This window comes from Nerophis ophidion, linkage group LG03 (genome assembly GCF_033978795.1).
Source record: "Nerophis ophidion isolate RoL-2023_Sa linkage group LG03, RoL_Noph_v1.0, whole genome shotgun sequence".
Lineage (NCBI taxonomy): Eukaryota > Metazoa > Chordata > Actinopteri > Syngnathiformes > Syngnathidae > Nerophis > Nerophis ophidion.
Window position 1 is genome coordinate 1,382,691 of NC_084613.1, and position 24,011 is coordinate 1,406,701.

Genomic DNA, 24,011 nt, shown 5'->3' on the forward strand with positions numbered 1-24,011 from the left:
GATGTACATTTAAAAAATAGCTGATTATGCTAACTGTGCTGTCTAGTTGTTACATTCGGTTTTGCTTTTAGTCTCATTTGCAAAGTGGTGTGCATTGCAGTCGTGTATAGACTTTGGTGTCTTGCCAAGGTAGGAAGTAACTGTTGCTACGAAGTTGAAAGTGTGTCTCATCTTTTATGTTGTCTTTATATGTAGTTTTAATTATCGAATTTGGAGGTATGCTAATCATTAGCACGTATATGGCAAAGCTGATGTCAATTACTATGGAGCTAGTGTATTTTAGAAAATGAACAATAAAATCTGAAAGCTCAGTTACAGCTCATGTTATTCTATTCTGTGTTATGTGTGTTTTATGTTGCACCAAGTAAAATTCCTAGTTTTTTTAACCTGTTCTCAAACAATGGCAATAAAAACTATTCTGATTCTCAAAAGTTTTGTTTTTATTTTTAAATATTCGGTGGAGGAGGGGGGCACTAGTTCACAAAATACAGTGTGTAACTTGCTTGAAGTTGATACATACGAAAAATACGCTGGGTAGACAAAGCCGATGAGGTTGCAGAGCAGCGAGGCGCCGTACCCGAACAGGAGAGAGAGTCCGACAATGCAGAGGGCACCTGTGGAGAAAAGCCGGATGTCAGGGCGGCACAGTACCAGGATGAGGAGGAACATGAAGCGCAGTGCAAACAAAGCCGTCTGACGGTGAAGTTTCAATTGAAGACGCCCGCTCGTGCGACACTTCAGTAAACAAAACAATTCCCAGATATCAAGTAGTACGCTTGAAGTTGGAGCTGCTGACATAGTGACTTCATGAAGCTGCTGCCGGATTGTAAAGCATTTAATTAATCAAAGGTCTACAGAAAGACTCAAAAAATGGGATGGAATTAGAGGTGAGGAAAGTGATCAATTCTTCGATGCATCACAATTAAAACATGGACGATTCTTGAATCTATGGACCAACGTCCAAATATTGATTATTTACGTATGTTAAATAAAGTAATACAGAGAGACGGTTGTGAAATACGGCATTAATGCTAATGTTAGCTAAACCTAAGTTCTAGTTCTAGGTTTGGTTCTAACTAAGGGAGAACAATTTGCTAACATTCTTTAAATCGCAGAGGAGAGAGGACAAGCTAAGCTAACTGCGTTGCTAAGCACGCTTGAATGTGAAGTAGTAAAACAAGAATACATTTTTTGTACATTATAACAGAAAGCTAACAAAAACCCTGTTGCAGCAGAAAGTAACCAGCTACAAAGAGGACATCAGCAAGTAGATTAATAAATTAAAAGAGAGTAAAATATACACAGAGTGCGGCCACCAGCCAGCAACACTTTTAGCCATTGATATGAATGAGTAGATAGACCACGCACGTCTTTGAGCCGCATGTTTATGGCAACTGGGGTGTCTGACATTCTGTGGTCTTAGAAGGTAAGAACGTTAAATCAAAAATGCCGATTTGCCAGTTAGGACGGTTATTTTTTCACTTTGCAGTTTACAACAGTTCTCAAGCATCTGGTTATTATCATTATTTAAAAAAAGACTGGATACATGAGAACTAAAATTCAGTTTCAAGAGCTCTGTTTTGGCAAAGCTGGGCTTTGAGGTCAAAGCGTTAAGAACCCCTGAAGTATAGCATATATGGCAACCCTACATGAGATAATGTTGCACAGTGATGTACGCGTAAGAGGCATAAAGTGCTTGATAGGCAAGAAAGCCAATCAAAGCCAACAATTTATTCGATCTGTTTGACCAAGTTTAACATGTTACTGTGACCAATAAACATTTGTCAAGCCACCACCTCATTGCAGGGCCAAAAACAGACTGCATCTGTTCAAGCTTGTTAAAAACATTACTTTTATTGCTACTTTTTTGTTATGTATCCATATTATTAATAATGTAACTATTTAAATGTATGTACCTCATAATGAAAGCTCTTCTCAGCATTTTTAGGGGAGTTTGATTGATTGATACTTTTATTAGTAGATTGCACAGTTCAGTACATATTCCGTACAATTGACCACTAAATGGTAACACCCCAATAAGTTTTTCAACTTGTTTAGGTCGGGGTCCACGTTAATCAATTCATGGTAATTCAACAAAAGACCTAATTATTTCTAATCACTTTTTTTTTTTTTTTTTTAAATATAAATTGTTCGACAGCACTAGGAATGCAACAATTAGAGGTTGCCATATAACGTGGTCAAGTGTACACCACCAAAAAGTCAAAGCAGAGTTGCAAACACTGCATCATTCTACTTCACGATCATAAGCACTAGCTTGCTCCAACAGACCAGAAGCCGAGGAAGAAGAACCGGTTGATGTGTAAGACCGAACAGAAGCTGATGATGCACATGGCAAACATTTGCCTATGGAAAGTTAACAGTGAAACAACCGCAGTGTATTCATACAACATCTCCGGGGCGCAGACGGGATCCAAAGTCCAGCTACATTTCTGCATGGAGTCAAGTCACCTCCCTGCATGGCGTCCAAAGTATCAAATAAGTTGGTGGTCTTACAAACACCGCAGGACATTTCTGGAAGAAGGACGAATGTGATGAAATTTGAACTGCTGTGCAGTAGTTGAGAGACTCTTCATTTGCATTAAAGGTGCATCGTTCTTTTGCATGTATTCCGCAGCGGAACCAAGGGGAGGTTTATGACTAGTTTCACATTCACAGACCAACGTAGTCGGTCAACAACAATCTCCGTTAACACGCACCTGCAGCAATGACTGTACAGTATATGCTGCATTAGGCCAGTAGTGCACATGTACACAGCATCTGCTTGGTAGAAATGACAGACCTTTTCTTGACTCTTTCTCAAATTTGAGTTCTAGGAATGGGTATCATTTACAATTTAACCGATAATAGTACAAAAACGGCACCGCTGCCTAAGCAAATGGGACAAATGCAAATTTTTGTAAAAATAAATAAATGTTTTCACTGTCGAATTTCGTTTTGGAGAGTGCAGCAACTTCATTTTCTGTGTTGTTTTGAGTGGCAACAGGCATTCATGAGTTTAGCACGCCAGCTCTTTTTTATAAGTAACATTAATCTTATCCTTGTGTTGCAACACGGGGCTGATAATGTGTCTGCGGCACATTTGACTCCACTTTGAGAGAGAAAACGCACGGTTACCAATTTGGAAATAAACACAAGAGACAGAAATATCTCAGGTTGGTTTCATAATGGATCAATGTAGGGTCCAATAAAGCTATATAAATCTATTTGGACTTGAGTGACGCTTTAGTATAACTAAACGTTATGAAGGTGCTGGAATATTTCATGCTATTATTCAGAGGCAGCCTAAAATGAATCCTTTATTATTCACAACAGAAACGTGTACAATATCTGATCCAGTTTTGATCTGATGAGTTACATTTATGTGTTATTATTGTACGCTGCAACCCCAATGTCCATTTATTTAATTTAGCCGTTTTTTTTAATGTGGCGGCGTATTTGTCTTTTACATCAGAAATGATTAATTAAATCAGCTAGGTGTGTATTAAGTTACATGTAAATGATGCTACTCTGTACGTTCATTATATGGTTTCTCTCATTTCAGGAAGAAACAAGCCAGCATTAGAGACTTGGTACAAAGGAAGGTGTGCACACCACAGCAAGCGGCTGCATTGACTGATGCTATCCTGAATACGTTGGCAACTGACATGAGGCCACTATCAATGGTGGAGGATGAAGGTTTTACACAAATAATTTACATCCTCAACCCAAATTTTCTCTCACTACTGATATGTGGACAAGTGTAGCCTACCTTGGCAATACATGCCGTTACATTGGAGAAGAATGTAACATGAAGTCAATCTGCCTTACGACCACACCACTAGAGGACAGACATTCAGCATCCAACATTGCAGAGTGGTTGGAATAAGTAGTAGCCAAGTTTGAAATTCCTCCAAGCAAAATTATTGCTATTGTGCATGACAATGGTGCACTTTATAAAAAAACTAACATTTTTGTAACATTTGCCTTATTTTATTTGGCAAGTTGAAAGAACATGGTGCCAGTAGGTTGTTGTTTTTTTTAATAAAATACTGGAAAGAATAGAAATGTAGTTTGTCTCTTTTATATCCGAATATTAATCGATTAATCGAAGTAATAAATCGACAGATTAAGAGATTATCAAATTAGTTTTGAGTTGCAGCCCTAGTCCAAAGTACAGCCTGAAAGAACTTTAGATAGAACTGTTCCCAAGTTTTGTGCAAATAAATGACATACATTCAAGGAAAACGTTCCTGAATGAAATTCTGACATTAAAATTGCAGTGGCGCACAAATATTTAGATATTTTCTAAAGCAAATTTTAATTATGCAAGTGAGTAATCGCCTGGGATTAATCATTATTAATCCAAATTCTAAAATGTGAATAATCGGATCTAAAAAAAAAAAAATCATTTGACAGCCCTAATCAAAACACAAACCATAAGTGCCCGCCGGTGGGATCCGGTGAAGCAGTCAACCTGCATGCTGCGACGGTGTGTAAAAATACCCCCGGGAGCAGCTGGCAGTGGCCTGGTTTATTCATGGAGGTTCAATGAGCACAAATAAGTAGAGTATGTGCTTGGCTCCAAGTACCACTGCTTGGGAAGTGCATCTTCCATTTGGAATGTGCGTCTTGTACTTCTGCTATCCCAGTTACTACTGTTGTGTCCTTGGGCAAGACACTTCACCCACACCTTGCTCCCAGTACCACCCACACAATGTAAATGGAGCATATGTTTAGATAGCGGGTTCCTCAATGGAAAAGCACTTTCAGTCAATAGAGAAAAGCGCTACATTTATATAGTTCATTAAATATTAGCAAAATAACATTTATTGAATTTTCATCATGTATTTGAATTTAAAATAATATTTGCTGTTTGTGCATGCCACCAGTCCACTTACTACAGTTTAAGAATGTTAACTTTGTCAAAAATAATTATGTAATGTAGTGTTGTACCGCTGCCAATATTTTTGTACCAAAATGTATTTTGATACTTTTTGGTACTTTTTCATAAATAAAGGGCACCACAAAAAATGGCATTATTGGCTTTATTTTGACAAAAATCTTACGGGACTTTAAACATATGTTTCTTATTGCAAGTTTGTCCTTAAATAAAATGTTGAACATACCAGACAACTTGTCTTTTAGTAGTAAGTAAACAAACAAAGACTCCTAATTAGTCTGATTGTGTCATTTTCCATTCTATTATTTTGTCAACATTATTAAGGACAAGTGGTAGGAAATGAATTAATGTACTTGTTTATTTACTGTTAATACTGTATCTGCTTACTTTCTCTTTTAACATGGTCTATCTACATTTCTGTTCAAATGTAATAATCACTTATTCTTCTGTTGTTTGGATGCTTTACATCAGTGGTTCTCAACCTTTTTTCAGTGATGTACCCCCTGTGAACATTTTTTTAATTCAAGTACCCCCTAATCACAGCAAAGCATTTTTGGTTGAAAAAAAGAGATAAAGAAGTCAAATACAGCACTATGTCATCAGTTTCTGATTTATTAAATTGTATAACAGTGCAAAAATATTGTTCATTTGTAGTGGTCTTTCTTGAACTATTTGGAAAAAAAGATTTAAAAATAACTAAAAACTTGTTGAAAAAGAAACAAGTGATTCAATTATGAATAAAGATTTCTTCACATAGAAGTAATCATCAACTTAAAGAGCCCACTTTGGGGATTGTAATAGAGATCCATCTGGATTCATCAACTTCATTCTAAACATTTCTTCACAAAACAAGAACTCTTTAACATCAATATTTATGGAACATGTCCACAAAAAATCTAACTGTCAACAATGAATATTGCATTGTTACATTTCTTTTATCACTTTATGAACTTACATTCATATTTTGTTGAAATATTATTCAATAAATACATTTATAAAGGATTTTTGAATTGCTGCTATTTTTTGGAATATTTTAACAAATATCTCACGTACCCCTTGGCATACCTTCAAGTACCCCCAGGGGTACGCTTACCCCCATTTGAGAACCACTGCTTTACATTAGTTCTGGATGATACCAAAAATGTTGGTCTCAATCCAATAATAAGTAGTTACAGGATCATACATCGCTCAAATTCAAAGTCCTCATGTGTCCAGGGACATATTTCCTGACTTTATAAACATAGTATATACATTTAAAAAAACAAAAGAAAATTTTGTGATGCAATGAAATATCGATGTAATCATAGTAATATCGACTGAATATGCTCTTGCACTTGGTATCATTACAGTGGATGTTAGGTGTAGATCCACCCATGGCGTTTGTTTACATTGTGACACCAGGGAGCTACGGTGTGTAGTGAAGCATGTTTAGCTATTCCTCGTCCTGGAGGGATGATACGTGTAAGAAACTTACTTTGTCGCCATGGAGGCCAGGATTAGTGATTTAGAAGTAGCTACAACACAGCAGACTGCAGATGGATGCTAGCTAGCTAGCCATGTCCTAAAGCGCCTCTTGCTGAGGGCGTTTCAGTGTTATAACTTCGCCTTTATTGTTCATTTTTCATCCAAAATGCGTCCGTTCTCCCTTTTCTGTCAACACACCTTGTCTGCTTGTAAGTACTCCATGATTGTGCGCTGCCAAACATGCTCCTCTGCTCGTAAAACCAGCAGCTACACGACATGACAAGGATGGGGGGCGGGGGTGGTGGTGGTACTACAAATGTACAAACCCCGTTTCCATATGAGTTGGGAAATTGTGTTAGATGTAAATATAAACAGAATACAATGATTTGCAAATCCTTTTCAAGCCATATTCAGTTGAATATGCTACAAAGACAACATATTTGATGTTCAAACTCATAAACTTTATTTTTTTTTGCAAATAATAATTAACTTAGAATTTCATGGCTGCAACACGTGCCAAAGTAGTTGGGAAAGGGCATGTTCACCACTGTGTTACATCACCTTTTCTTTTAACATCACTCAATAAACGTTTGGGAACTGAGGAAACTAATTGTTGAAGCTTTGAAAGTGGAATTCTTTGCCATTCTTGTTTTATGTAGAGCTTCAGCCGTTCAACAGTCCGGGGTCTCCGATGTCATATTTTACGCTTCATAATGCACCACACATTTTCCATGGGAGACAGGTCTGGACTGCAGGCGGGCCAGGAAAGTACCCGCACACTTTTTTTTACAAAGCCACGCTGTTGTAACACGTGCTGAATGTGGATTAGCATTGTCTTGCTGAAATAAGGAGGGGCGTCCATGAAAAAGACGGCGCTTAGATGGCAGCATATGTTGTTCCAAAACCTGTATGTACCTTTCAGCATTAATGGTGCCTTCACAGATGTGTAAGTTACCCATGCCTTGGGCACTAATGCACCCCCATACCATCACACATGCTGGCTTTTACACTTTGCGTCGATAACAGTCTGGATAGTTCGCTTCCCCTTTGGTCCGGATGACACGATGTCGAATATTTCCAAAAACAATTTGAAATGTGGACTCGTCAGACCACAGAACACTTTTCCACTTTGCATCAGTCCATCTTAGATGATCTCGAGCCCAGAGAAGCCGGCGGCGTTTCTAGATGTTGTTGATAAATGGCTTTCGCTTTGCATAGTAAATAAATAGATTACTGTACAGATAAACATATTGCACTTTTGCATATGCATCCATAGACCTGGATGCATGTGCAAAAGTGCAATATGTTTATCTGTACATTAATCTATTTATTTATATCTGCACCTTATTGTTTTTTTTATCCTGCACTACCAAGAGCTAATGCAACGAAATGTCGTTATTTGTACTGTAAAGTTCAAATTTGAAAGACAATAAAAAGGAAGTCTAAGTCTAGTAGAGCTTAAACTTGCACTTACAGATGTAGCGACAAACTGTATTTAGTGACAGTGGTTTTCTGAAGTGTTTCTGAGCCCATGTGGTGATATCCTTTAGAGATTGATGTCGGTTTTTGATACAGTGCCTTCTGAGGGATGGAAAGTCACGGTCATTCAATGTTGGTTTCCGGCCATGCCGCTTACGTGGAGTGATTTCTCCAGATTCTCTGAACCTTTTGATGATATTATGGAGCGTAGATGTTGAAATCCCTCAATTTCTTGCAATGTCACTTTGAGAAAGGTTGTTCTTAAACTGTTTGACTATTTGCTCACACAGTTGTGGACAAAGGGGTGTACCTCGCCCCATCCTTTCTTGTGAAAGACTGAGCATTTTTTTGGAAGCTGCTTTTATAGCCAATCATGGCACCCACCTGTTCCCAATTAGCCTGCACACCTGTGGGATGTTCCAAATAAGTGTTTGATGAGCATTCCTCAGCTTTATCAGTATTTATTGCCACCTTTCCCAACTTCTGTGTCACGTGTTGCTGGCATCAAATTCTAAAGTTAATGATTATTTGCACTTTTTTTTTATCAGTTTGAACATCAAATATGTTGTCTTTGTAGGATATTCAACTGAATATGGCTTGAAAAGGATTTGCAAATCATTGTATTCTGTTTATATTTACATCTAACACAATTTCCCAACTCATATGGAAACGGGGTTTGTACTATATCACTATGTCGATGATTAAATGTTTTATTAAGGCACTTAAACATGCAAAATGGTTGATTAGCTTGTTAGCTGTGCTGATTTTAGAAATAATGTACACCTAACTCACCTCACCATGTTGCTGAACATGTTAAAATGATAAGAGTGTTGGCTTTCAGCAGCACAGGCGTGCATTCCCTCTTTAATAATGTTCCCAGGGCTCTGTGTATGTGCCGGCTGCTTTTAAAGATAATGTACATCTAAAGTCAATCCAAATAAACATAATAATAATGCCACCCAGTCAGCTTTTTCTGCGGTTTTCAGGCTTCTGATTGGACAAAAAGTGCATGACAGCAGGTGTTTGTGTGTGTGAGTGAACAGAGACAGTTTGGAAAGTACACTTGTGTGGATGGAGATTGTTTTAACCCCAAATATGCCTCATTGAAACTCTACGTCAGGCGTCGGGAACCTTTTTGGCTGAGAGAGCCTTGAAAGCCAAATATTTTAAAATGTATTTTTGTGAGAGCCATATAATATTTTTTATCAATGAATACAACTAAATGCGTGCATTTCTAAGTAAAACTAACAGTTTTAGACTATAATAAGTCACTTATTATTTTTAATAACATCCTTATTCTGAAGCTAACCGATAATAAATAAAACGCTACTTACCATTAATGCAACTTCTTGAGCAGGTGCGGTAGAAAACAAATGGATGGATTAAAATTAGTGATGTGCGATAATGGCTTTTTTGCAGATATCCGATATTCCGATATTGTCCAACTCTTAATTACCGATACCGATATATACAGTGGTGGAATCAACACATTATGCCTAATTTAGTTGTGATGTCCCGCTGGATGCATTGAACAATGTAACAAGGTTTTCCAAAATAAATGAACAACATAGCACGGCCATATTTATTATTGAAGTCACAAAGTGAATTCTTTTTTTTAACATGCCTCAAAAAAGCAGCTTGGAATTTGGGACTTGCTCTCCCTGAGAGGGCATGGAGAGGTTGACGTGGACAGGGTTGGGGTGAGGTAGGGAGTAGCGGGGGTGTATATTGTAGCGTCCCTAAAGCGATAGTGCTGCAAGGGGTTGTGGGTATTTGTTGTGTTGTGTTTATGTTGTGTTACGGTGCGGATGTTCTCCCGAAATGTGTTTGTCATTCCTGTTTGGTGTGGGTTCACAGTGTGGCGCATATTTATAACAGTGTTAAAATTGTTCATACGGCCACCCTCAGTGTGACCTGTATGCCTGTTGACCAGGTATGCTTGCATTCACTTGCGTGAAAAGCCGTAAGTATTACAGTTGCGATCAAAATTATTCAACGCCACACAATTTTGGTGTTTTAGGAAGTTGGACATTTATTCCGTATTTTGTTTATAGTCATATCAAATAAAGATGCATTAAATAGACAAATGCAACTTGAATTATATTATATTTTGTAACATACCAAACATTGTCATTTCTCTTAAAACCTCATTGACAAAATTATTCAACCCCTTGAAGATCATAACTCTTAAGAACAGAATTTCAATAAGGTCTTTTCAATCAGGTGTTGAAAACACCTGTAGATGTGATTAGAACCATAACGAGCAACAATTAAACTGATTGAAAAAGACTGTGATGCTCAGCTCCTTGTAGATGGTCAATGGTGTATTTGCAACATGGTGAAGTCCAGGGAGTGGTCAAAGAAGTCAAAAGAGGTAATTTCTCTTCATAAGAAAGGATATGGATATAAGAAAATAGCAAAGACATTACACATTCCAAAAGACACAGTTTGGGAGCATAATTTGACAGTTTAAAGCTAAAGGCACAGTGGAAACACTACCTGGGCGTGGTAGAAAGAGGATGCTGTGTGCAACTGCTGTCCGGTATTTGAAGCGTACAGTGGTGAAAAACCCCCGGGTAACAGCTGAGGAACTACAACAGGACATTGCAGAGGGGGGAACGCAGGTTTCGTCCCAGACAATAAGGCAAGCACTACGAGATGAATGCCTCCATGCCAGAACTCCCAGGCGCACCCCACTTCTGACTACCAGGCACAAGAAAAATAGACTCAAGTATGCCAAAAATCATCTGGACAAACCCCAAAGGTTTTGGGAAACTGTTCTATGGAGTGATGAGACAAAAGTGGAACTCTTTGGGCCTATGAATCAAGGTTATGTCTGGAGGAGAAAAAATGAAGCTTACAAAAGAGAAGAACACCTTGCCTACTGTTAAGCATGGTGGGGGGTCAATCATGCTCTGGGGCTGTTTCTCTGCCTCAGGTACCGGGAATCTCCAGTGCGTTCAAGGCATTATGAATTCTATTTCCTAGCAGGATATATTAGCTGCAAATGTCATGAAGTCAGTGAGGAAGCTGAGGCTTGGGAGACGTTGGACCTTCCAACAGGACAAAGATCCCAAGCATACCTCCAAATCAACATCAGAGTGGTTGCAGAAGAAGGGCTGGAAGACTCTGGAGTGGCCAGACCTAAATCCTGTAGAAAAGCTGTGGTGGGACTTGAAGAAGGCAGTTGCAGCACACAAGCCCAAGAATATGAATGAACTGGAGGCCTTTGCCCAAGAGGAATGGGCTAAAATACCTGTAGATGCTTGCAAGAGGCTTATGTATCACCTTTGAAGGATGTCATTACTGCCAAAGGCTGTTCTACTAAGTACTAAAGATGCATGGAACTAGGGACTTCAATCATTTTGTCAATGACATATTAAGAAAAATGTCCTTTTTTGGTATTTTGTAAAATACAGTGTTACAATTTAAGTTGCATTTGTCTATTTGACACATCTTTATTTGATATGACTATAAACAAAATACGGAATAATTGTCCAACTTGCTAAAACACCAAAATTATGTGGGGGTTGAATCACTTTGATCACAACTGTATGTGACTGGGCCGGCAAGGCAGTGCCTTTAAGGATTATTGGCACTCTGTACTTCTCCCTACGGCCGTGTACACAGCGGCGTTTTAAAAAGTCATACATTTTACTTTATGAAACCAATACCGATAATTTTGAAATCGATACGGATAAGTTCCGATATTACATTTTAAAGTATTTAATCGGCCGATATCGGCAGTCCGATATTATCGGACATCTCTACTTAAAATGCATGAGAATGTTTTATATTTTGAATGTTAATTTCAACACTGTGTTTACCAGTGGAATTATTCATGACTTATCGTGTTATGCAATGTCAGCTTAGATTTACAAACCCAAATAATGTGTCATTATTCAGTATTATTATTTTTATTATTATTGAAGTTTTAAATATCTAGATCAACATTAGGAAAAAAAAATGGAAAAAACACAAAATATGCAATATTTTCACCCAATAACTTTTTTAGGTGGAATATTTGAGATTATATAATAATTGGAGCCTTAATTTGGGATTTTGATTCATTACTATTTTTTGAGCAATGGCACTTAAAAACAAATCACACTAAAATAATTGGGGATCCAAAAGTGTCCTACTCATTAAAGTGTTAAAAAATAAATTATACATTTTTTTACTGTTTACTTTTAGCACAATAATCTCAAGATCAACTTCAGATATATCCGTCAATTTTAAGTATTATATTTGTGTATGTTTTTTGTTTGTTAGTCTGTTTTAGGCCCTTCTTTAAAAAAAAAACAGCTCAGGTTTTTATATGGTAAAACATAAAATATGCAACCTTTTTCCCCAAAAATATCTAAAAATGGAATATTTATTGTGATGTAATTGAAGCCTTGAATAGGTCAAGAATTCAAAATGACATTGATTTTGATTCATTATTATTTTTTAAAGAAAGAAACAGCCTGCATGGCAGCTTTGTGTTATTAATGCATTGCAAAATGTTCTTGTTACATTTCACCTGTTTGCGCTTTTATACCACTTTTTATGTTTGTTTTTTTTTCCAATTGTATTTTTAAAATGTGCCGTGGGGTCATTAAAGAATGACCTGCGGGCCCCAAATGGCCCCCGGGCCACACTTATGACACCCCTTTTATAGGCGCAAAGTGGAAAAGCCAGCATGTGTGATGGTATGGGGGTGTATTAGTGATTGTTGTAGGGTGAAAGTGTTGTAGGCAGCATGTGTGATGGTATGGGGGTGTATTAGTGATTGTTGTAGGGTGAAAGTGTTGTAGTCAGCATGTGTGATGGTATGGGGGTGTATTAGTGATTGTTGTAGGGTGAAAGTGTTGTAGGCAGCATGTGTGATGGTATGGGGGTGTATTAGTGATTGTTGTAGGGTGAAAGTGTTGTAGGCAGCATGTGTGATGGTATGGGGGTGTATTAGTGATTGTTGTAGGGTGAAAGTGTTGTAGGCAGCATGTGTGATGGTATGGGGGTGTATTAGTGATTGTTGTAGGGTGAAAGTGTGGTAGTCAGCATGTGTGATGGTATGGGGGTGTATTAGTGATTGTTGTAGGGTGAAAGTGTTGTAGTCAGCATGTGTGATGGTATGGGGGTGTATTAGTGATTGTTGTAGGGTGAAAGTGTTGTAGGCAGCATGTGTGATGGTATGGGGGTGTATTAGTGATTGTTGTAGGGTGAAAGTGTTGTAGTCAGCATGTGTGATGGTATGGGGGTGTATTAGTGATTGTTGTAGGGTGAAAGTGTTGTAGTCAGCATGTGTGATGGTATGGGGGTGTATTAGTGATTGTTGTAGGGTGAAAGTGTTGTAGTCAGCATGTGTGATGGTATGGGGGTGTATTAGTGATTGTTGTAGGGTGAAAGTGTTGTAGGCAGCATGTGTGATGGTATGGGGGTGTATTAGTGATTGTTGTAGGGTGAAAGTGTTGTAGTCAGCATGTGTGATGGTATGGGGGTGTATTAGTGATTGTTGTAGGGTGAAAGTGTTGTAGGCAGCATGTGTGATGGTATGGGGGTGTATTAGTGCCCAAGGCATGGCTAACTTACACATCTGTGAAGGCACCATTAATGCTGAAAGGTCCATACAGGTTTTGGAGCAACATATGTTGTCATCCAAGCAACGTGATCATGGACGCCCCTGCTTATTTCAGCAAGACAAGTGTTACAACAGCGTGGCTTTGTAAAAAAAGAGTGCGGGTACTTTCCTGGCCCGCCTGCAGTCCGGATCTGTCTCACATGGAAAATTTGTGGCGCATTATGAAACGTAAAATATGACAGCGGAGACCCCGGATTGTTGAAGGACTGAAGCTCTACATAAAACAAGAATGGGAAAGAATTCCATTTTCAAAGCTTTAACAATTAGTTTCCTCAGTTCCCAAACGTTTATTGAGTGTTGTTAAAAGAAAAGGTGATGTAACACAGTGGTGAACATGCCCTTTCCCAACTACTTTGGCACGTGTTGCAGCCATGAAATTCTAAGTTCATTATTATTTGCAAAAAAAAAAAAATAAGTTTATGAGTTTAAACATCAAATATGTTGTCTTTGTAGTGCATTCAATTGAATATGGGTTGAAAAGGATTTGCAAATCATTGTATTCTGTTTGTATTTACATCTAACACAATTTTCCAACTCATTTTGAAACGGGGTTTGCATTTGAGAGCCAGATGTAGTCATCAAAAGAGCCACAACTGGTTCTAGAGCCATAGGTTCCCCACCCAGGCTCTACTTGTTCGTGTAGACATGGCCTAAGACCTTTGCTTTGTTTTTAATGAATACTTAGGCCTACTACATAACTGTTTTATAGTCGTCAGGAGGTACTTGAAGAGTTAAGTTTTTTTGAGGTGGTTGTTGGTGAGAAAAGTTGAGGATCCCTGTATGAGTTTGCCACTGTCTTGATGAATGAGGGCAAAATAACAGTTGTTGGTCAGCCAAACCGGAAGTGGTTAACGCAACAAACTTTGGCGAAACTCTCCAACAGTGACGTCATCAGAGATGGCTGTCGAACCTCGAGGCACACACACATTCAGCAAGCTAACGCCTGACATGAATACATTCAAACGTGAACAGCAACAAGTCAGTTAGTAACGTACCTAAAGTGATATATTATCTTAGTAACGTACCTAAAGTGATATATTGTCTTAGTAACGTACCTAAAGTGATATATTATCTTAGTAACGTACCTAAAGTGATATATTGTCTTAGTAACGTACCTAAAGTGATACATTCTCTTAGTAACGTACCTAAAGTGATATATTGTCTTAGTAACGTACCCAAAGTGATATATTGTCTTAGTAACGTACCTAAAGTGATATATTGTCTTAGTAACGTACCTAAAGTGATATATTGTCTTAGTAACGTACCCAAAGTGATATATTGTCTTAGTAACGTACCCAAAGTGATATATTGTCTTAGTAACGTACCTAAAGTGATATATTGTCTTAGTAACGTACCTAAAGTGATATATTCTCTCTTCACACCCGTCTTTTGTTCAAGAGTCGTCAGCTGCTCGGTGACAAAGTTCTTCTCATGGAGCAGAGTCACAAAACGCTCCTTGAAATGACTCATTCTCGGCTTCTTCTTCAGCCTGAAAGCCACACAAACAACCGGAATAAGACAAATGTGTGCCCAATAAGTAATAATTAGGTGGAAAAGATTGTTTGCTGACCTTTAATACCTAATTAGCCCAAACACGTCGAGTCCTTGAAGGAAGGCTTTGTGGTTGTGTCACTGCCGGGGGGCGGGGCTAGCTTCACGCCGCACGGCCAATCAAAGCACGGTAACGGAGGAGGAGGAGCTTATACGACGCCCACTGGCCAATGGGAGAAGGGAGTAACGTTCACGGCGGCAGGTAAAGAAAAAAAAACGGTTCATGGCCAGCTCATGAGTCAAAAGTGTAGCTCTTTTTACCTGTTCACTAAAAAGTCATGGAATGAATATATTCTATCCATTTTCTACCGCTTATTCCCTTTTGCGGTCCCGGGGGGCGGTGGCGCCTATCTCAGCTACTATCGGGCGGAAGGCAGGGTACACCCTGGACAAGTCGCCACCTCATCACAGGGCCAACACAGATAGACAGACAACATTCACACTCACATTCACCAATCAACCTATCCCCAGGTGCATGTTTTTGGAGGTGGGAGGAAGCCGGAGTACCTGGAGGTACGGGGAGAACATGCAAACTCCACACAGAAAGATCCCGAGCCTGGATTTGAACCCAGGACTGCAGGACCTTCTTATTGTGAGGCAGACGCACTAACCCCTCTGCCACCGTGAAGCCCGTAATGAATATATTTCCAAGGTTAAAAAGAATATCAAATATGCAAAACCCAAGACGCATGGACAGCTCATATTGGCCTGGGCCCAAGTTTCTGTGTGACCCTTAAAGGCCTACTGAAACTAGACTTCCTTATTTAAAGGGGGCTAGCAGCTCCATTCTATGTGTCATACTTCATCATTTCCCCATATTGCCATATTTTTGCGGAAAGGATTTAGTAGAGAACATCCACGATAAAGTTGGCAACTTTTGGTCGCTAATAAAAAAGCCTTGCCTGTACCGGAAGTAGCAGACGATGTGCGCGTGACGTCACGGGTTGTGGAGCTCCTCACATCTGAACATTGTTTACAATCATGACCACCAGCAGCGAGAGCGATTCAGACCGAGAAAGCGACGATTTCCCCATTAATTTGAGCAACGATGAAAGATTCGTGGATGAAGATAGTGAGAGAGAAGGACCGGAAAAAAAAGAGAGGGCAGTGGGAGCGATTCAGATGTTATTAGACACATTTACTGGGATCATTCTGGAAAATCCCTTATCTGCTTATTGTGTTACTAGTGTTGTAGTGAGATTATATAGTCATACCTGAAATTCGGAGGGGTGTGGCCACAGGTGTGGTGACCGCCAGTGTCTCTGAGGGAAGCGACGTTTCTCGACGAGGCGAAGCGAAGGTAGTTGTTGGGGCCGGGCTGAGCTTGTTTTCCCCCTCCTCGACGGTGGAAGCATCCCACGTTCGGGGGCGGCCGGTCAGAGGTGGCAAGAGAGTCACAGCTGCCTCTTTGACAGGTGCACGAGGAACGACGCAAGCTCCGCTCATGTCTACGGTAAGAGCCGACTTATTACCACAATTTTCTCACCGAAACCTGCCGGTTGACATGTGGTAGAGAACCATGTTCGCTTGACCGCTCTGTTCCATAGTAAAGCTTCACCTTCGGGAATGTAAACAAGGAAACACCGGCTGTGTTTGTGTTGCTAAAGGCAGCCGCAATACACCGCTTCCCACCTACAGCTTTCTTCTTTGACGTCTCCATTATTAATTGAAAAAAATTGCAAAAGATTCAGCAACACAGATGTCCAGAATACAGTGTAATTATGCGATTAAAGCAGACGACTTATAGCTGGGATCGGGCTGGAACAAAATGTCCGCTACAATCCGAGACGTCACGCGCACGCGTCATCATATGCGTCTGTAACAGGTCTCGTACCTGCGTCTTCTGGATCAGTGACATTCTTGCACACTTCACACAGCGGTTTACAATATTTAATCTTTTCTTTGACACATTACACATACCAGGCTCTTCAGCCCGTACTCGCAGTATTTTAAAGAGTCTTTTTCGGTTCTTGCTTTCCAGCCCGCTCCTTCTCTCCGTGTCTTGCGTCTCCCCCTCTTCAAGGTCTCCCACGCTGCTAATAAAGGAACAGGTGATTAGATAACTCGTTCCAGCTGAGATTATCCACTCACCTGTCAGCTGCTTCATGACCGACCTCTGCACACACCCCGCCCGCAAGGAATGCGCGGACCACGCCCCTTGCCACAGCGTCATTATACCGACATTTTCAACAGGATACTTTGCGCGAAATTTAAAACTGCAATTTAGTAAAGTAAAGCGGCCGTATTGTCATGTGTTGCAATGTTAATATTTCATCATTGATATATAAACTATCAGACTGCGTGGTCGCTAGTAGTGGCTTTCAGTAGGACTTTAAATGCTGGCTGCAATATGAAGCGTTTGATGGTCCTCCATTACGTCTGGTCATGGAGGCAAACTCAACCGAATCATTCGCTTTTTTTTACGAAAAATCTAATCGTAAAAAGCTCATTTAGGATTTGGGTTGAGTTTAAGCACTACTTTGTTTTACAGACTATTTCTAGTCTTGCACCCATCACTGCTAATCATGCTTTCCCTCCCTCTCTTGTTGATAGTGCCTTTTTAAGATGGGGATCAACAACATTAAAGATGTATACACTCGCAACACTTTTGCCTTTTTCCAACAACTTTGTGACACATATTCACCCCCTAATCAATACTTTTTACACGTCTACAGATCGACAGTTTTGTTGGCAATTCTTTCCCCAGGTTTCCAGATGTACTGACTGACAGTTTTAGATGTGTTTCTGACACCGCTTCCAACTTTAAAAGATTTCATTACACGGATGTTTAAGCATATTTTTTTTTACTGAGTCTCTAAATGTAATTAATTCACTTTGGGAGGGTGACTCAGGAGTGAACCTATCTGAGTATAGTTGAACAGAGATTTGGAGTAGAGTTCATAAGTCTTCTATTGGTGCTAGACACAGTGCAAGCTAATACGGCACACCTCTGATACCAAGGTCAGGCTGGCTAAGATGCATGACGGATTATCGGTATTATGTGATCGGTTTTCCCAGTCTCCAGCTAACTTGATAGATATGTTTTTGCTCTGCCCATCCCTGTGCAGTTATTGGACTGAAATGTTTAATACTTTGTCTTTGGTCATTGGCGAAGAGATGGAACCCAATCCTCTGCGGACTATTTGGGGTAGCCCATCTGTCATCTTGTCCCAGCAAATCCAAAAAGAACTTGGTAGCATTTACAACTTTGTTGGCTGGAAGATGTATTTTGTTGAATTGGAGGGCAACAACATCTCCCTCCCACACCCGCTGGATTAAATATCTTCTGTATTTGATCAAACTGGAGAAAATTAGGATGACGTTGAATGGTTGTTATGTGAAGTTTCAGGATGGAATTTTGTCATTAAGAATCATTCCTTTTAAATTGAATAATTTCACAGCTGGAGCATAAAAAAGTGTTTACTCCCCTCTTAATACATCTTTCAACAATATGAGACCATCTCGACACAAAATAGTACCTTTTAGTCACCTTTACGCTCTTTTAATCTGACATAGTAAGGCCGGCCCAGGCTGAGCCAATCAATGGCCAAGACACTGAACAATGTGCTCTAATTGGTTCAGTAGTATTGATATTTTTACATTATTTACTCATGTTTATGCTTGAAAATGCAAACTATTGTGGAACATATTCCCAAAAATGTGCAAGACTTATCAAGCAAGATGTAGCGAGGGCTTTGCACGTGCGAGTCTTGCCAAGGTGATAACCCTCAATAACAATAGATGGCACACTCCACCATCAGGAAGCCCCCAATATTTACATCTTTATGTCTTTGTTTCATCAATAATGGTTTTCATCAAGTGTTCAAACCATTCATTTATTTGGTGTGTTTTTTTGTATAAAAAAAAGTATGTATTTTTTATTCATTTTTTACAACATCGTGCAAACTACTTTAATTGAAAGTAGCCAGAAGGCAAGTTTTAATAATCACACAACCTGTGATATTCAATTAAATATGATTATACTGTAGATATGTCATGTTTACTTCATAGTGTCAAGTAGAGATGATCTAGTAGGATTATCAGTGGATAATGATAATCATAATCACGCATATGTTTTAGTGCATCTACTAAGCCTTTCCTGTCTTCAAAAACTAGTGATGCCTCTGTTTCCAACTTTCATTAAGAGTCCTTGACCGCACCACAGTTATGTGCTATGAGAAGCAAAAGTTACATTTCAACATAACTTTGTCCGCTGCGGACAAAAATAGACTTATTGATATTTTTATCTTACTTCTAAAACCTCATTCTGGTTCCCAAATATGAGCGCTGTGTTTGAATGCATAAATGTGAGCTTTGTTGACTTTTTGACGTCTGTGTTGAGTAAACAGTAAAGAGTTGCATTTTTACAAGAGGTCTAATAATTAAATACGACTCCTTTGTATTCAGGCCTAATCATGGACATTAAACCCAAGAGTTAGAAAGCGATATGAAGGTGAAGTCCAGTCCTCATAGGTAAGAGGACCAAGAATCATTTTCCATAAAGCAAGTTGGAGGAGTTGTGGTGAAAGTGGAGCGTCAGTGAAGGGGTCTGCGGCAGATGTGCAACACAAACATGGACAGGAAGTGGTCCTGCCCACGCCTCCCTCTCACTTTCACAACGACAGGTGCGCCCGGAGCTCATTTGCATGAGCGCTCCGCTTGGCCGCACCGCCACGTCTTGATAAATCTGGACTCTTTCCACGCACTGGGCTGGAAAAGTGCATCAAGATGTGGCCTGCACCAGTGCTTCTGCTCGTCCAGTCGGCTCTGCTGATTCAAGGTGAGACAAAGACTCTTTTCAGTCGTCCCCAAAGGGAAAGTCTTGATGTAATCATGGCCGTCTCCTTTCAGGATCTTCCGCCCAGGATTTGTTGACCCAGACGGACAAAATCAAGTATGTCAGTCTACATGGGACGGTGACCATCAGCGCCAAAGGGAGTTCAAATACTGGTGCTCTTCTCAGTTGGTACCAAGTGAAACCTGGACAGGTTCCTAAACTTCTGATCTATGATGCAACAAGTCGCTTTACTGGAACACCATCTCGATTCAGTGGCACACGATCTGGCTCTGACTACACTCTGACTATCAGTGGTGTTCAGACAGACGATGTCGCTGATTACTACTGTTTTGCCGAGTTTGGACGTGGAAGGTTTACACGGTGATTGAGAGCTGTACAAAAACCTCCTTTGGTTAGAGGGAAGTGAAAGTGGAAGATGTGATGATGACTGGTCCACTGAACAAAGATCACCAAGCAGAACCAGCGTCAACTTGAACAAGTTGATTGGCTTGTAAGAAAAAGTTGAAATGAGGGAAGAAGAAGTCACACTGTTCTGTCCCATAAACATTCTATACCAGGGGTCTTCAAACTTTTCCAGGCCAAAGACAATAAAGATGGAGTGAGGACGCCCTGGCTTGTATAAAATTATATAATTATTCAAATGAAATTGTACTAAATGATATTATTATTATAAATTAAAATTATACTGGCCCTGAAGGTACTTTTAGGTTTCATACCTGAAATCTACATGAATTAACTCCTAAGTCACTCACATTAAAACGAATATTGCTAATGTAAATACAAACCCCGTTTCCATATGAGTTGGGAAATGGTGTTAGATGTAAATATAAACAGAATACAATGATTTGCAAATCCTTTTCAACCCAAATACAGTTGAATATGCTACAAAGACAACATATTTGATGTTCAAACTCAATCAATCAATCAATGTTTATTTATATAGCCCTAAATCACTAGTGTCTCAAAGGGCTGCACAGACCACTATGACATCCTCTGCAGGCCCACATAAGGGCAAGTAAAACTCACACCCAGTGGGACGTCGGCAAATAATAATTAACTTAGAATTTCATGGCTGGAACATGTGCCAAAGTAGTTGGGAAAGGGCATGTTCACCACTGTGTTACATCACCTTTTCTTTTAACAACACTCAATAAACGTTTGGGAACTGAGGAAACTAATTGTTGAAGCTTTGAAAGTGGAATTCTTTTCCATTCTTGTTTTATGTAGAGCTTCAGTCCTTCAACAGTCCGGGGTCTCCGCTGTCAATCAATCAATCAATGTTTATTTATATAGCCATAATGCGCCACACATTTTCCATGGGAGACAGGTCTGGACTGCAGGCGGGCCAGGAAAGTACCCGCACTCTTTTACTACGAAGCCACGCTGTTGTAACACTTGTCTTGCTGAAATAAGCAGGGGCGTCCACAATAACGTTGCTTGGATGACAACATATGTTGCTCCAAAACCTGTATGGACCTTTCAGCATTAATGGTGCCTTCACAGATGTGTAAGTTACCCATGCCTTGGGCACTAATACACCCCCATACCATCACACATGTGTAAGTTACCCATGCCTTGGGCACTAATACACCCCCATACCATCACACATGTGTAAGTTACCCATGCCTTGGGCACTAATACACCCCCATACCATCACACATGCTGGCTTTTACACTTTGCACCTATAACAATCCGGATGGATAGTTTCCTCTTTGTTCTGGAGGACACCACGTCCTCAGTTTCCAAATAGAATTTGAAATGTGGACTCATCAGACCACAGAACACTTTTCCACTTTGCATCAGTCCATCTTAGATGATCTCGGGCCCAGCAAAGCCGGCGGCGTTTCAGGATGTTGTTGATAAATGGGTTTGCCTTTGCATAGTAGAGTTTTAACTTGCACTTACAGATGTAGCGACCAACTGTAGTTACTGACAGTGGTTTTATGAAGTGTTCCTGAGCCCATGTGGTGATATCCTTTACACACTGATGTCGGTTTTTGACGCAGTACCGCTTGAGTGATCAAAAGTCCATAATATCATCGCTTACGTGCAGTGATTTCTCCAGATTCTCTGAACTTTTTGAGGATTTTGAGATGGTAAAATCTCTAAATTCCTTGCAATAGCTCGTTGAGAAATGTTGTTCTAAAACTGTTCGACAATTTGCTGACAAAGTGGTGACCCTCACCCCGTTCTTGTTTGTGAAGGACTTAGCATTTCATGGAAGCTGCTTTTATAGCCAATCATGGCACCCACCTGTTCCCAATTAGCCTGCACACCTGTGGGATGTTCACAATAAGTGTTTGATGAGCATTCCTCCACTTTATCAGTATTTATTGCCACCTTTCCCAACTTCTTTGTCACGTGTTGCTGGCATCAAATTTCAAAGTTAATGATTATTTGCAAAAAAAAAAAATGTTTATGAGTTTGAACATGAAATATGTTGTCTTTGTAGCATATTCAACTGAATATGGCTTGAAAAGGATTTGCAAATCATTGTATTCCGTTTATATTTAACACAATTTCCCAACTCATATGGAAACGGGGTTTGTACTTGTTGAAGGCCACTAAGGGCCACACAAAGACTAGACCATGCTAATGCTAACAAGTGTCCTATTATATGAGTAGAGACTCTTATTTATTGGTTCACTTAGCAGGCTGAAAGATGCCAATTTTGCCTTAAAACAGAACTTTGGATACAAACTGAGGTAACTTGTTGGTTTTGAAACTACAAACCTTTTCATCATCGGCGCACATCAGCTTTGAAATACTATCTTACAGCCAAACACGGACTCCAGGATGGCAACTTCTTTTGTAAACAGCGACTAGCGACACATTTCATGACTTTTCCCGCTGATATTGGAGACTTTTTTGTGTCTTGGAGACTCTTAGGTAAAAGTAACGGCTGCTGCCGATGTGCTAGCAAGTTCAATCTAAACCTAAACATTTTGATCTAAATCTTTAAGGGGAACTGCACTTTTGGGGGGAATTTGGACTATCGTTCACCATCTGTGATGATCCATTGCCTGAATCCTATTTTGTTTTAGTTTAAGACTCCCCTAGTTCTGTTTCAGCACCCCTGGGTTTGTGTTTCTTGGTTGCCATGGGTGCTGATTATTTTCACCTGCCTCTGATTAGTGTTGGGGACGCTCACCTGCTCCTGGGCACTAATCAGAGAACTATTTATACCTGCCTTTCGCCACACTCGGTCTGGCTGTTTTCTTTCTTCTCTTTTCTTTTCTTAGTTTATTTGGAACATGACATACATACAACATTATACATCAGGCAATTCCATCATTTCACATTACACAATACATCATGTCCGAAAAGGAGTAGGAAGAAGCAAAGCTTATTTCATTTTTCCCACTTCCGAGCGCCCACAAATACATACATTCATTCACTGACCTTCTTTGCAGCAAAATATCAAAATGACATCCGTGAATGAGTAACAGAACAGTTCTGTAACATGTACTTCATTCATTCAGTCATTATTTACATACTGAGATGAAGAATATCTTAGTTTCAATAAGGTTGAAAGTGTTTCTCATAATTCTTCTTCTTTGTACTTTGTAAGCACTATTCATTTGAACATCCTCTAAAAGTGGATCATATCAGTACAATGTTTCATTTCTTTACTTAATCCATTCCATCATTTAATTCCACATACTGATATGCTAAAGGTTTTAAGTGTTGTACGTGCATACAAATGTTTTAAATTAGATTTTCCTCCAAGGTTATATTTCTCCTCTTCAGTTGAGAAGAATTGTTGTACATTCTTTGCTAGCAGCTTATAATTTGCTTTGTACATCAATTTAGCTGTTTGCAATTTTATCAAATCATTGAGCTTTAATATTTTGGACTCAATAAAGGTTTTGTATGTTCTCTATATCCAACATTGTGTATTATTCTAATCGATCTTTTTGTAACACAGTTAATGAATGTAGCGCACATTTGTAGTTGTTTCCCATATTTCTGCACAATAACTCAGATATGTAACAGTAGCCAGCAGTAGAGAATAGAAAGTGATTTTTGGCCCAGGATGTATTTTGCTTTATTCATTATTGAAATGTTTTTTGCCACCTTATGTTGTATGTTTTGTATATGAGATTTCCAGTTCATTTTATCATCTATTAATACTTCCAAAAATCTGGTTTCTTTTACCCTTTCAATATCTACTCCATCTATTTGTATTGGTGTCTGAT

At 39.4% G+C, this 24,011-nt stretch overlaps 1 protein-coding gene and 1 gene segment (V, D, J or C); one reads left to right on the forward strand and one right to left on the reverse strand.

The window, feature by feature from the left end:
• The window catches only part of zgc:101744 (Receptor expression-enhancing protein 6-like), a 34,315-nt gene extending 19,151 nt beyond the window's left edge, over positions 1-15,164 (reverse strand). For all 3 annotated transcript variants that reach the window (XM_061893861.1, XM_061893860.1, XM_061893862.1), the window contains exons 1-3: positions 15,034-15,164; positions 14,819-14,952; positions 521-614 (exon numbers count right to left, since the gene is read on the reverse strand). In XM_061893861.1, coding sequence (XP_061749845.1) covers positions 521-614; positions 14,819-14,933 — 209 coding nt within the window. In that variant the 5' untranslated portion in view covers positions 14,934-14,952; positions 15,034-15,164. The remainder of the gene's footprint in view (positions 1-520; positions 615-14,818; positions 14,953-15,033) is intronic.
• A 4,509-nt stretch (positions 15,165-19,673) lies between these two features.
• Positions 19,674-21,470, forward strand: LOC133548910 (Ig kappa chain V region 3547-like). The segment is given in 2 exon segments: positions 19,674-19,794; positions 19,866-21,470. Coding segments are annotated over 2 exon segments (363 nt in total).
• Positions 21,471-24,011: the final 2,541 nt, after the last annotated feature.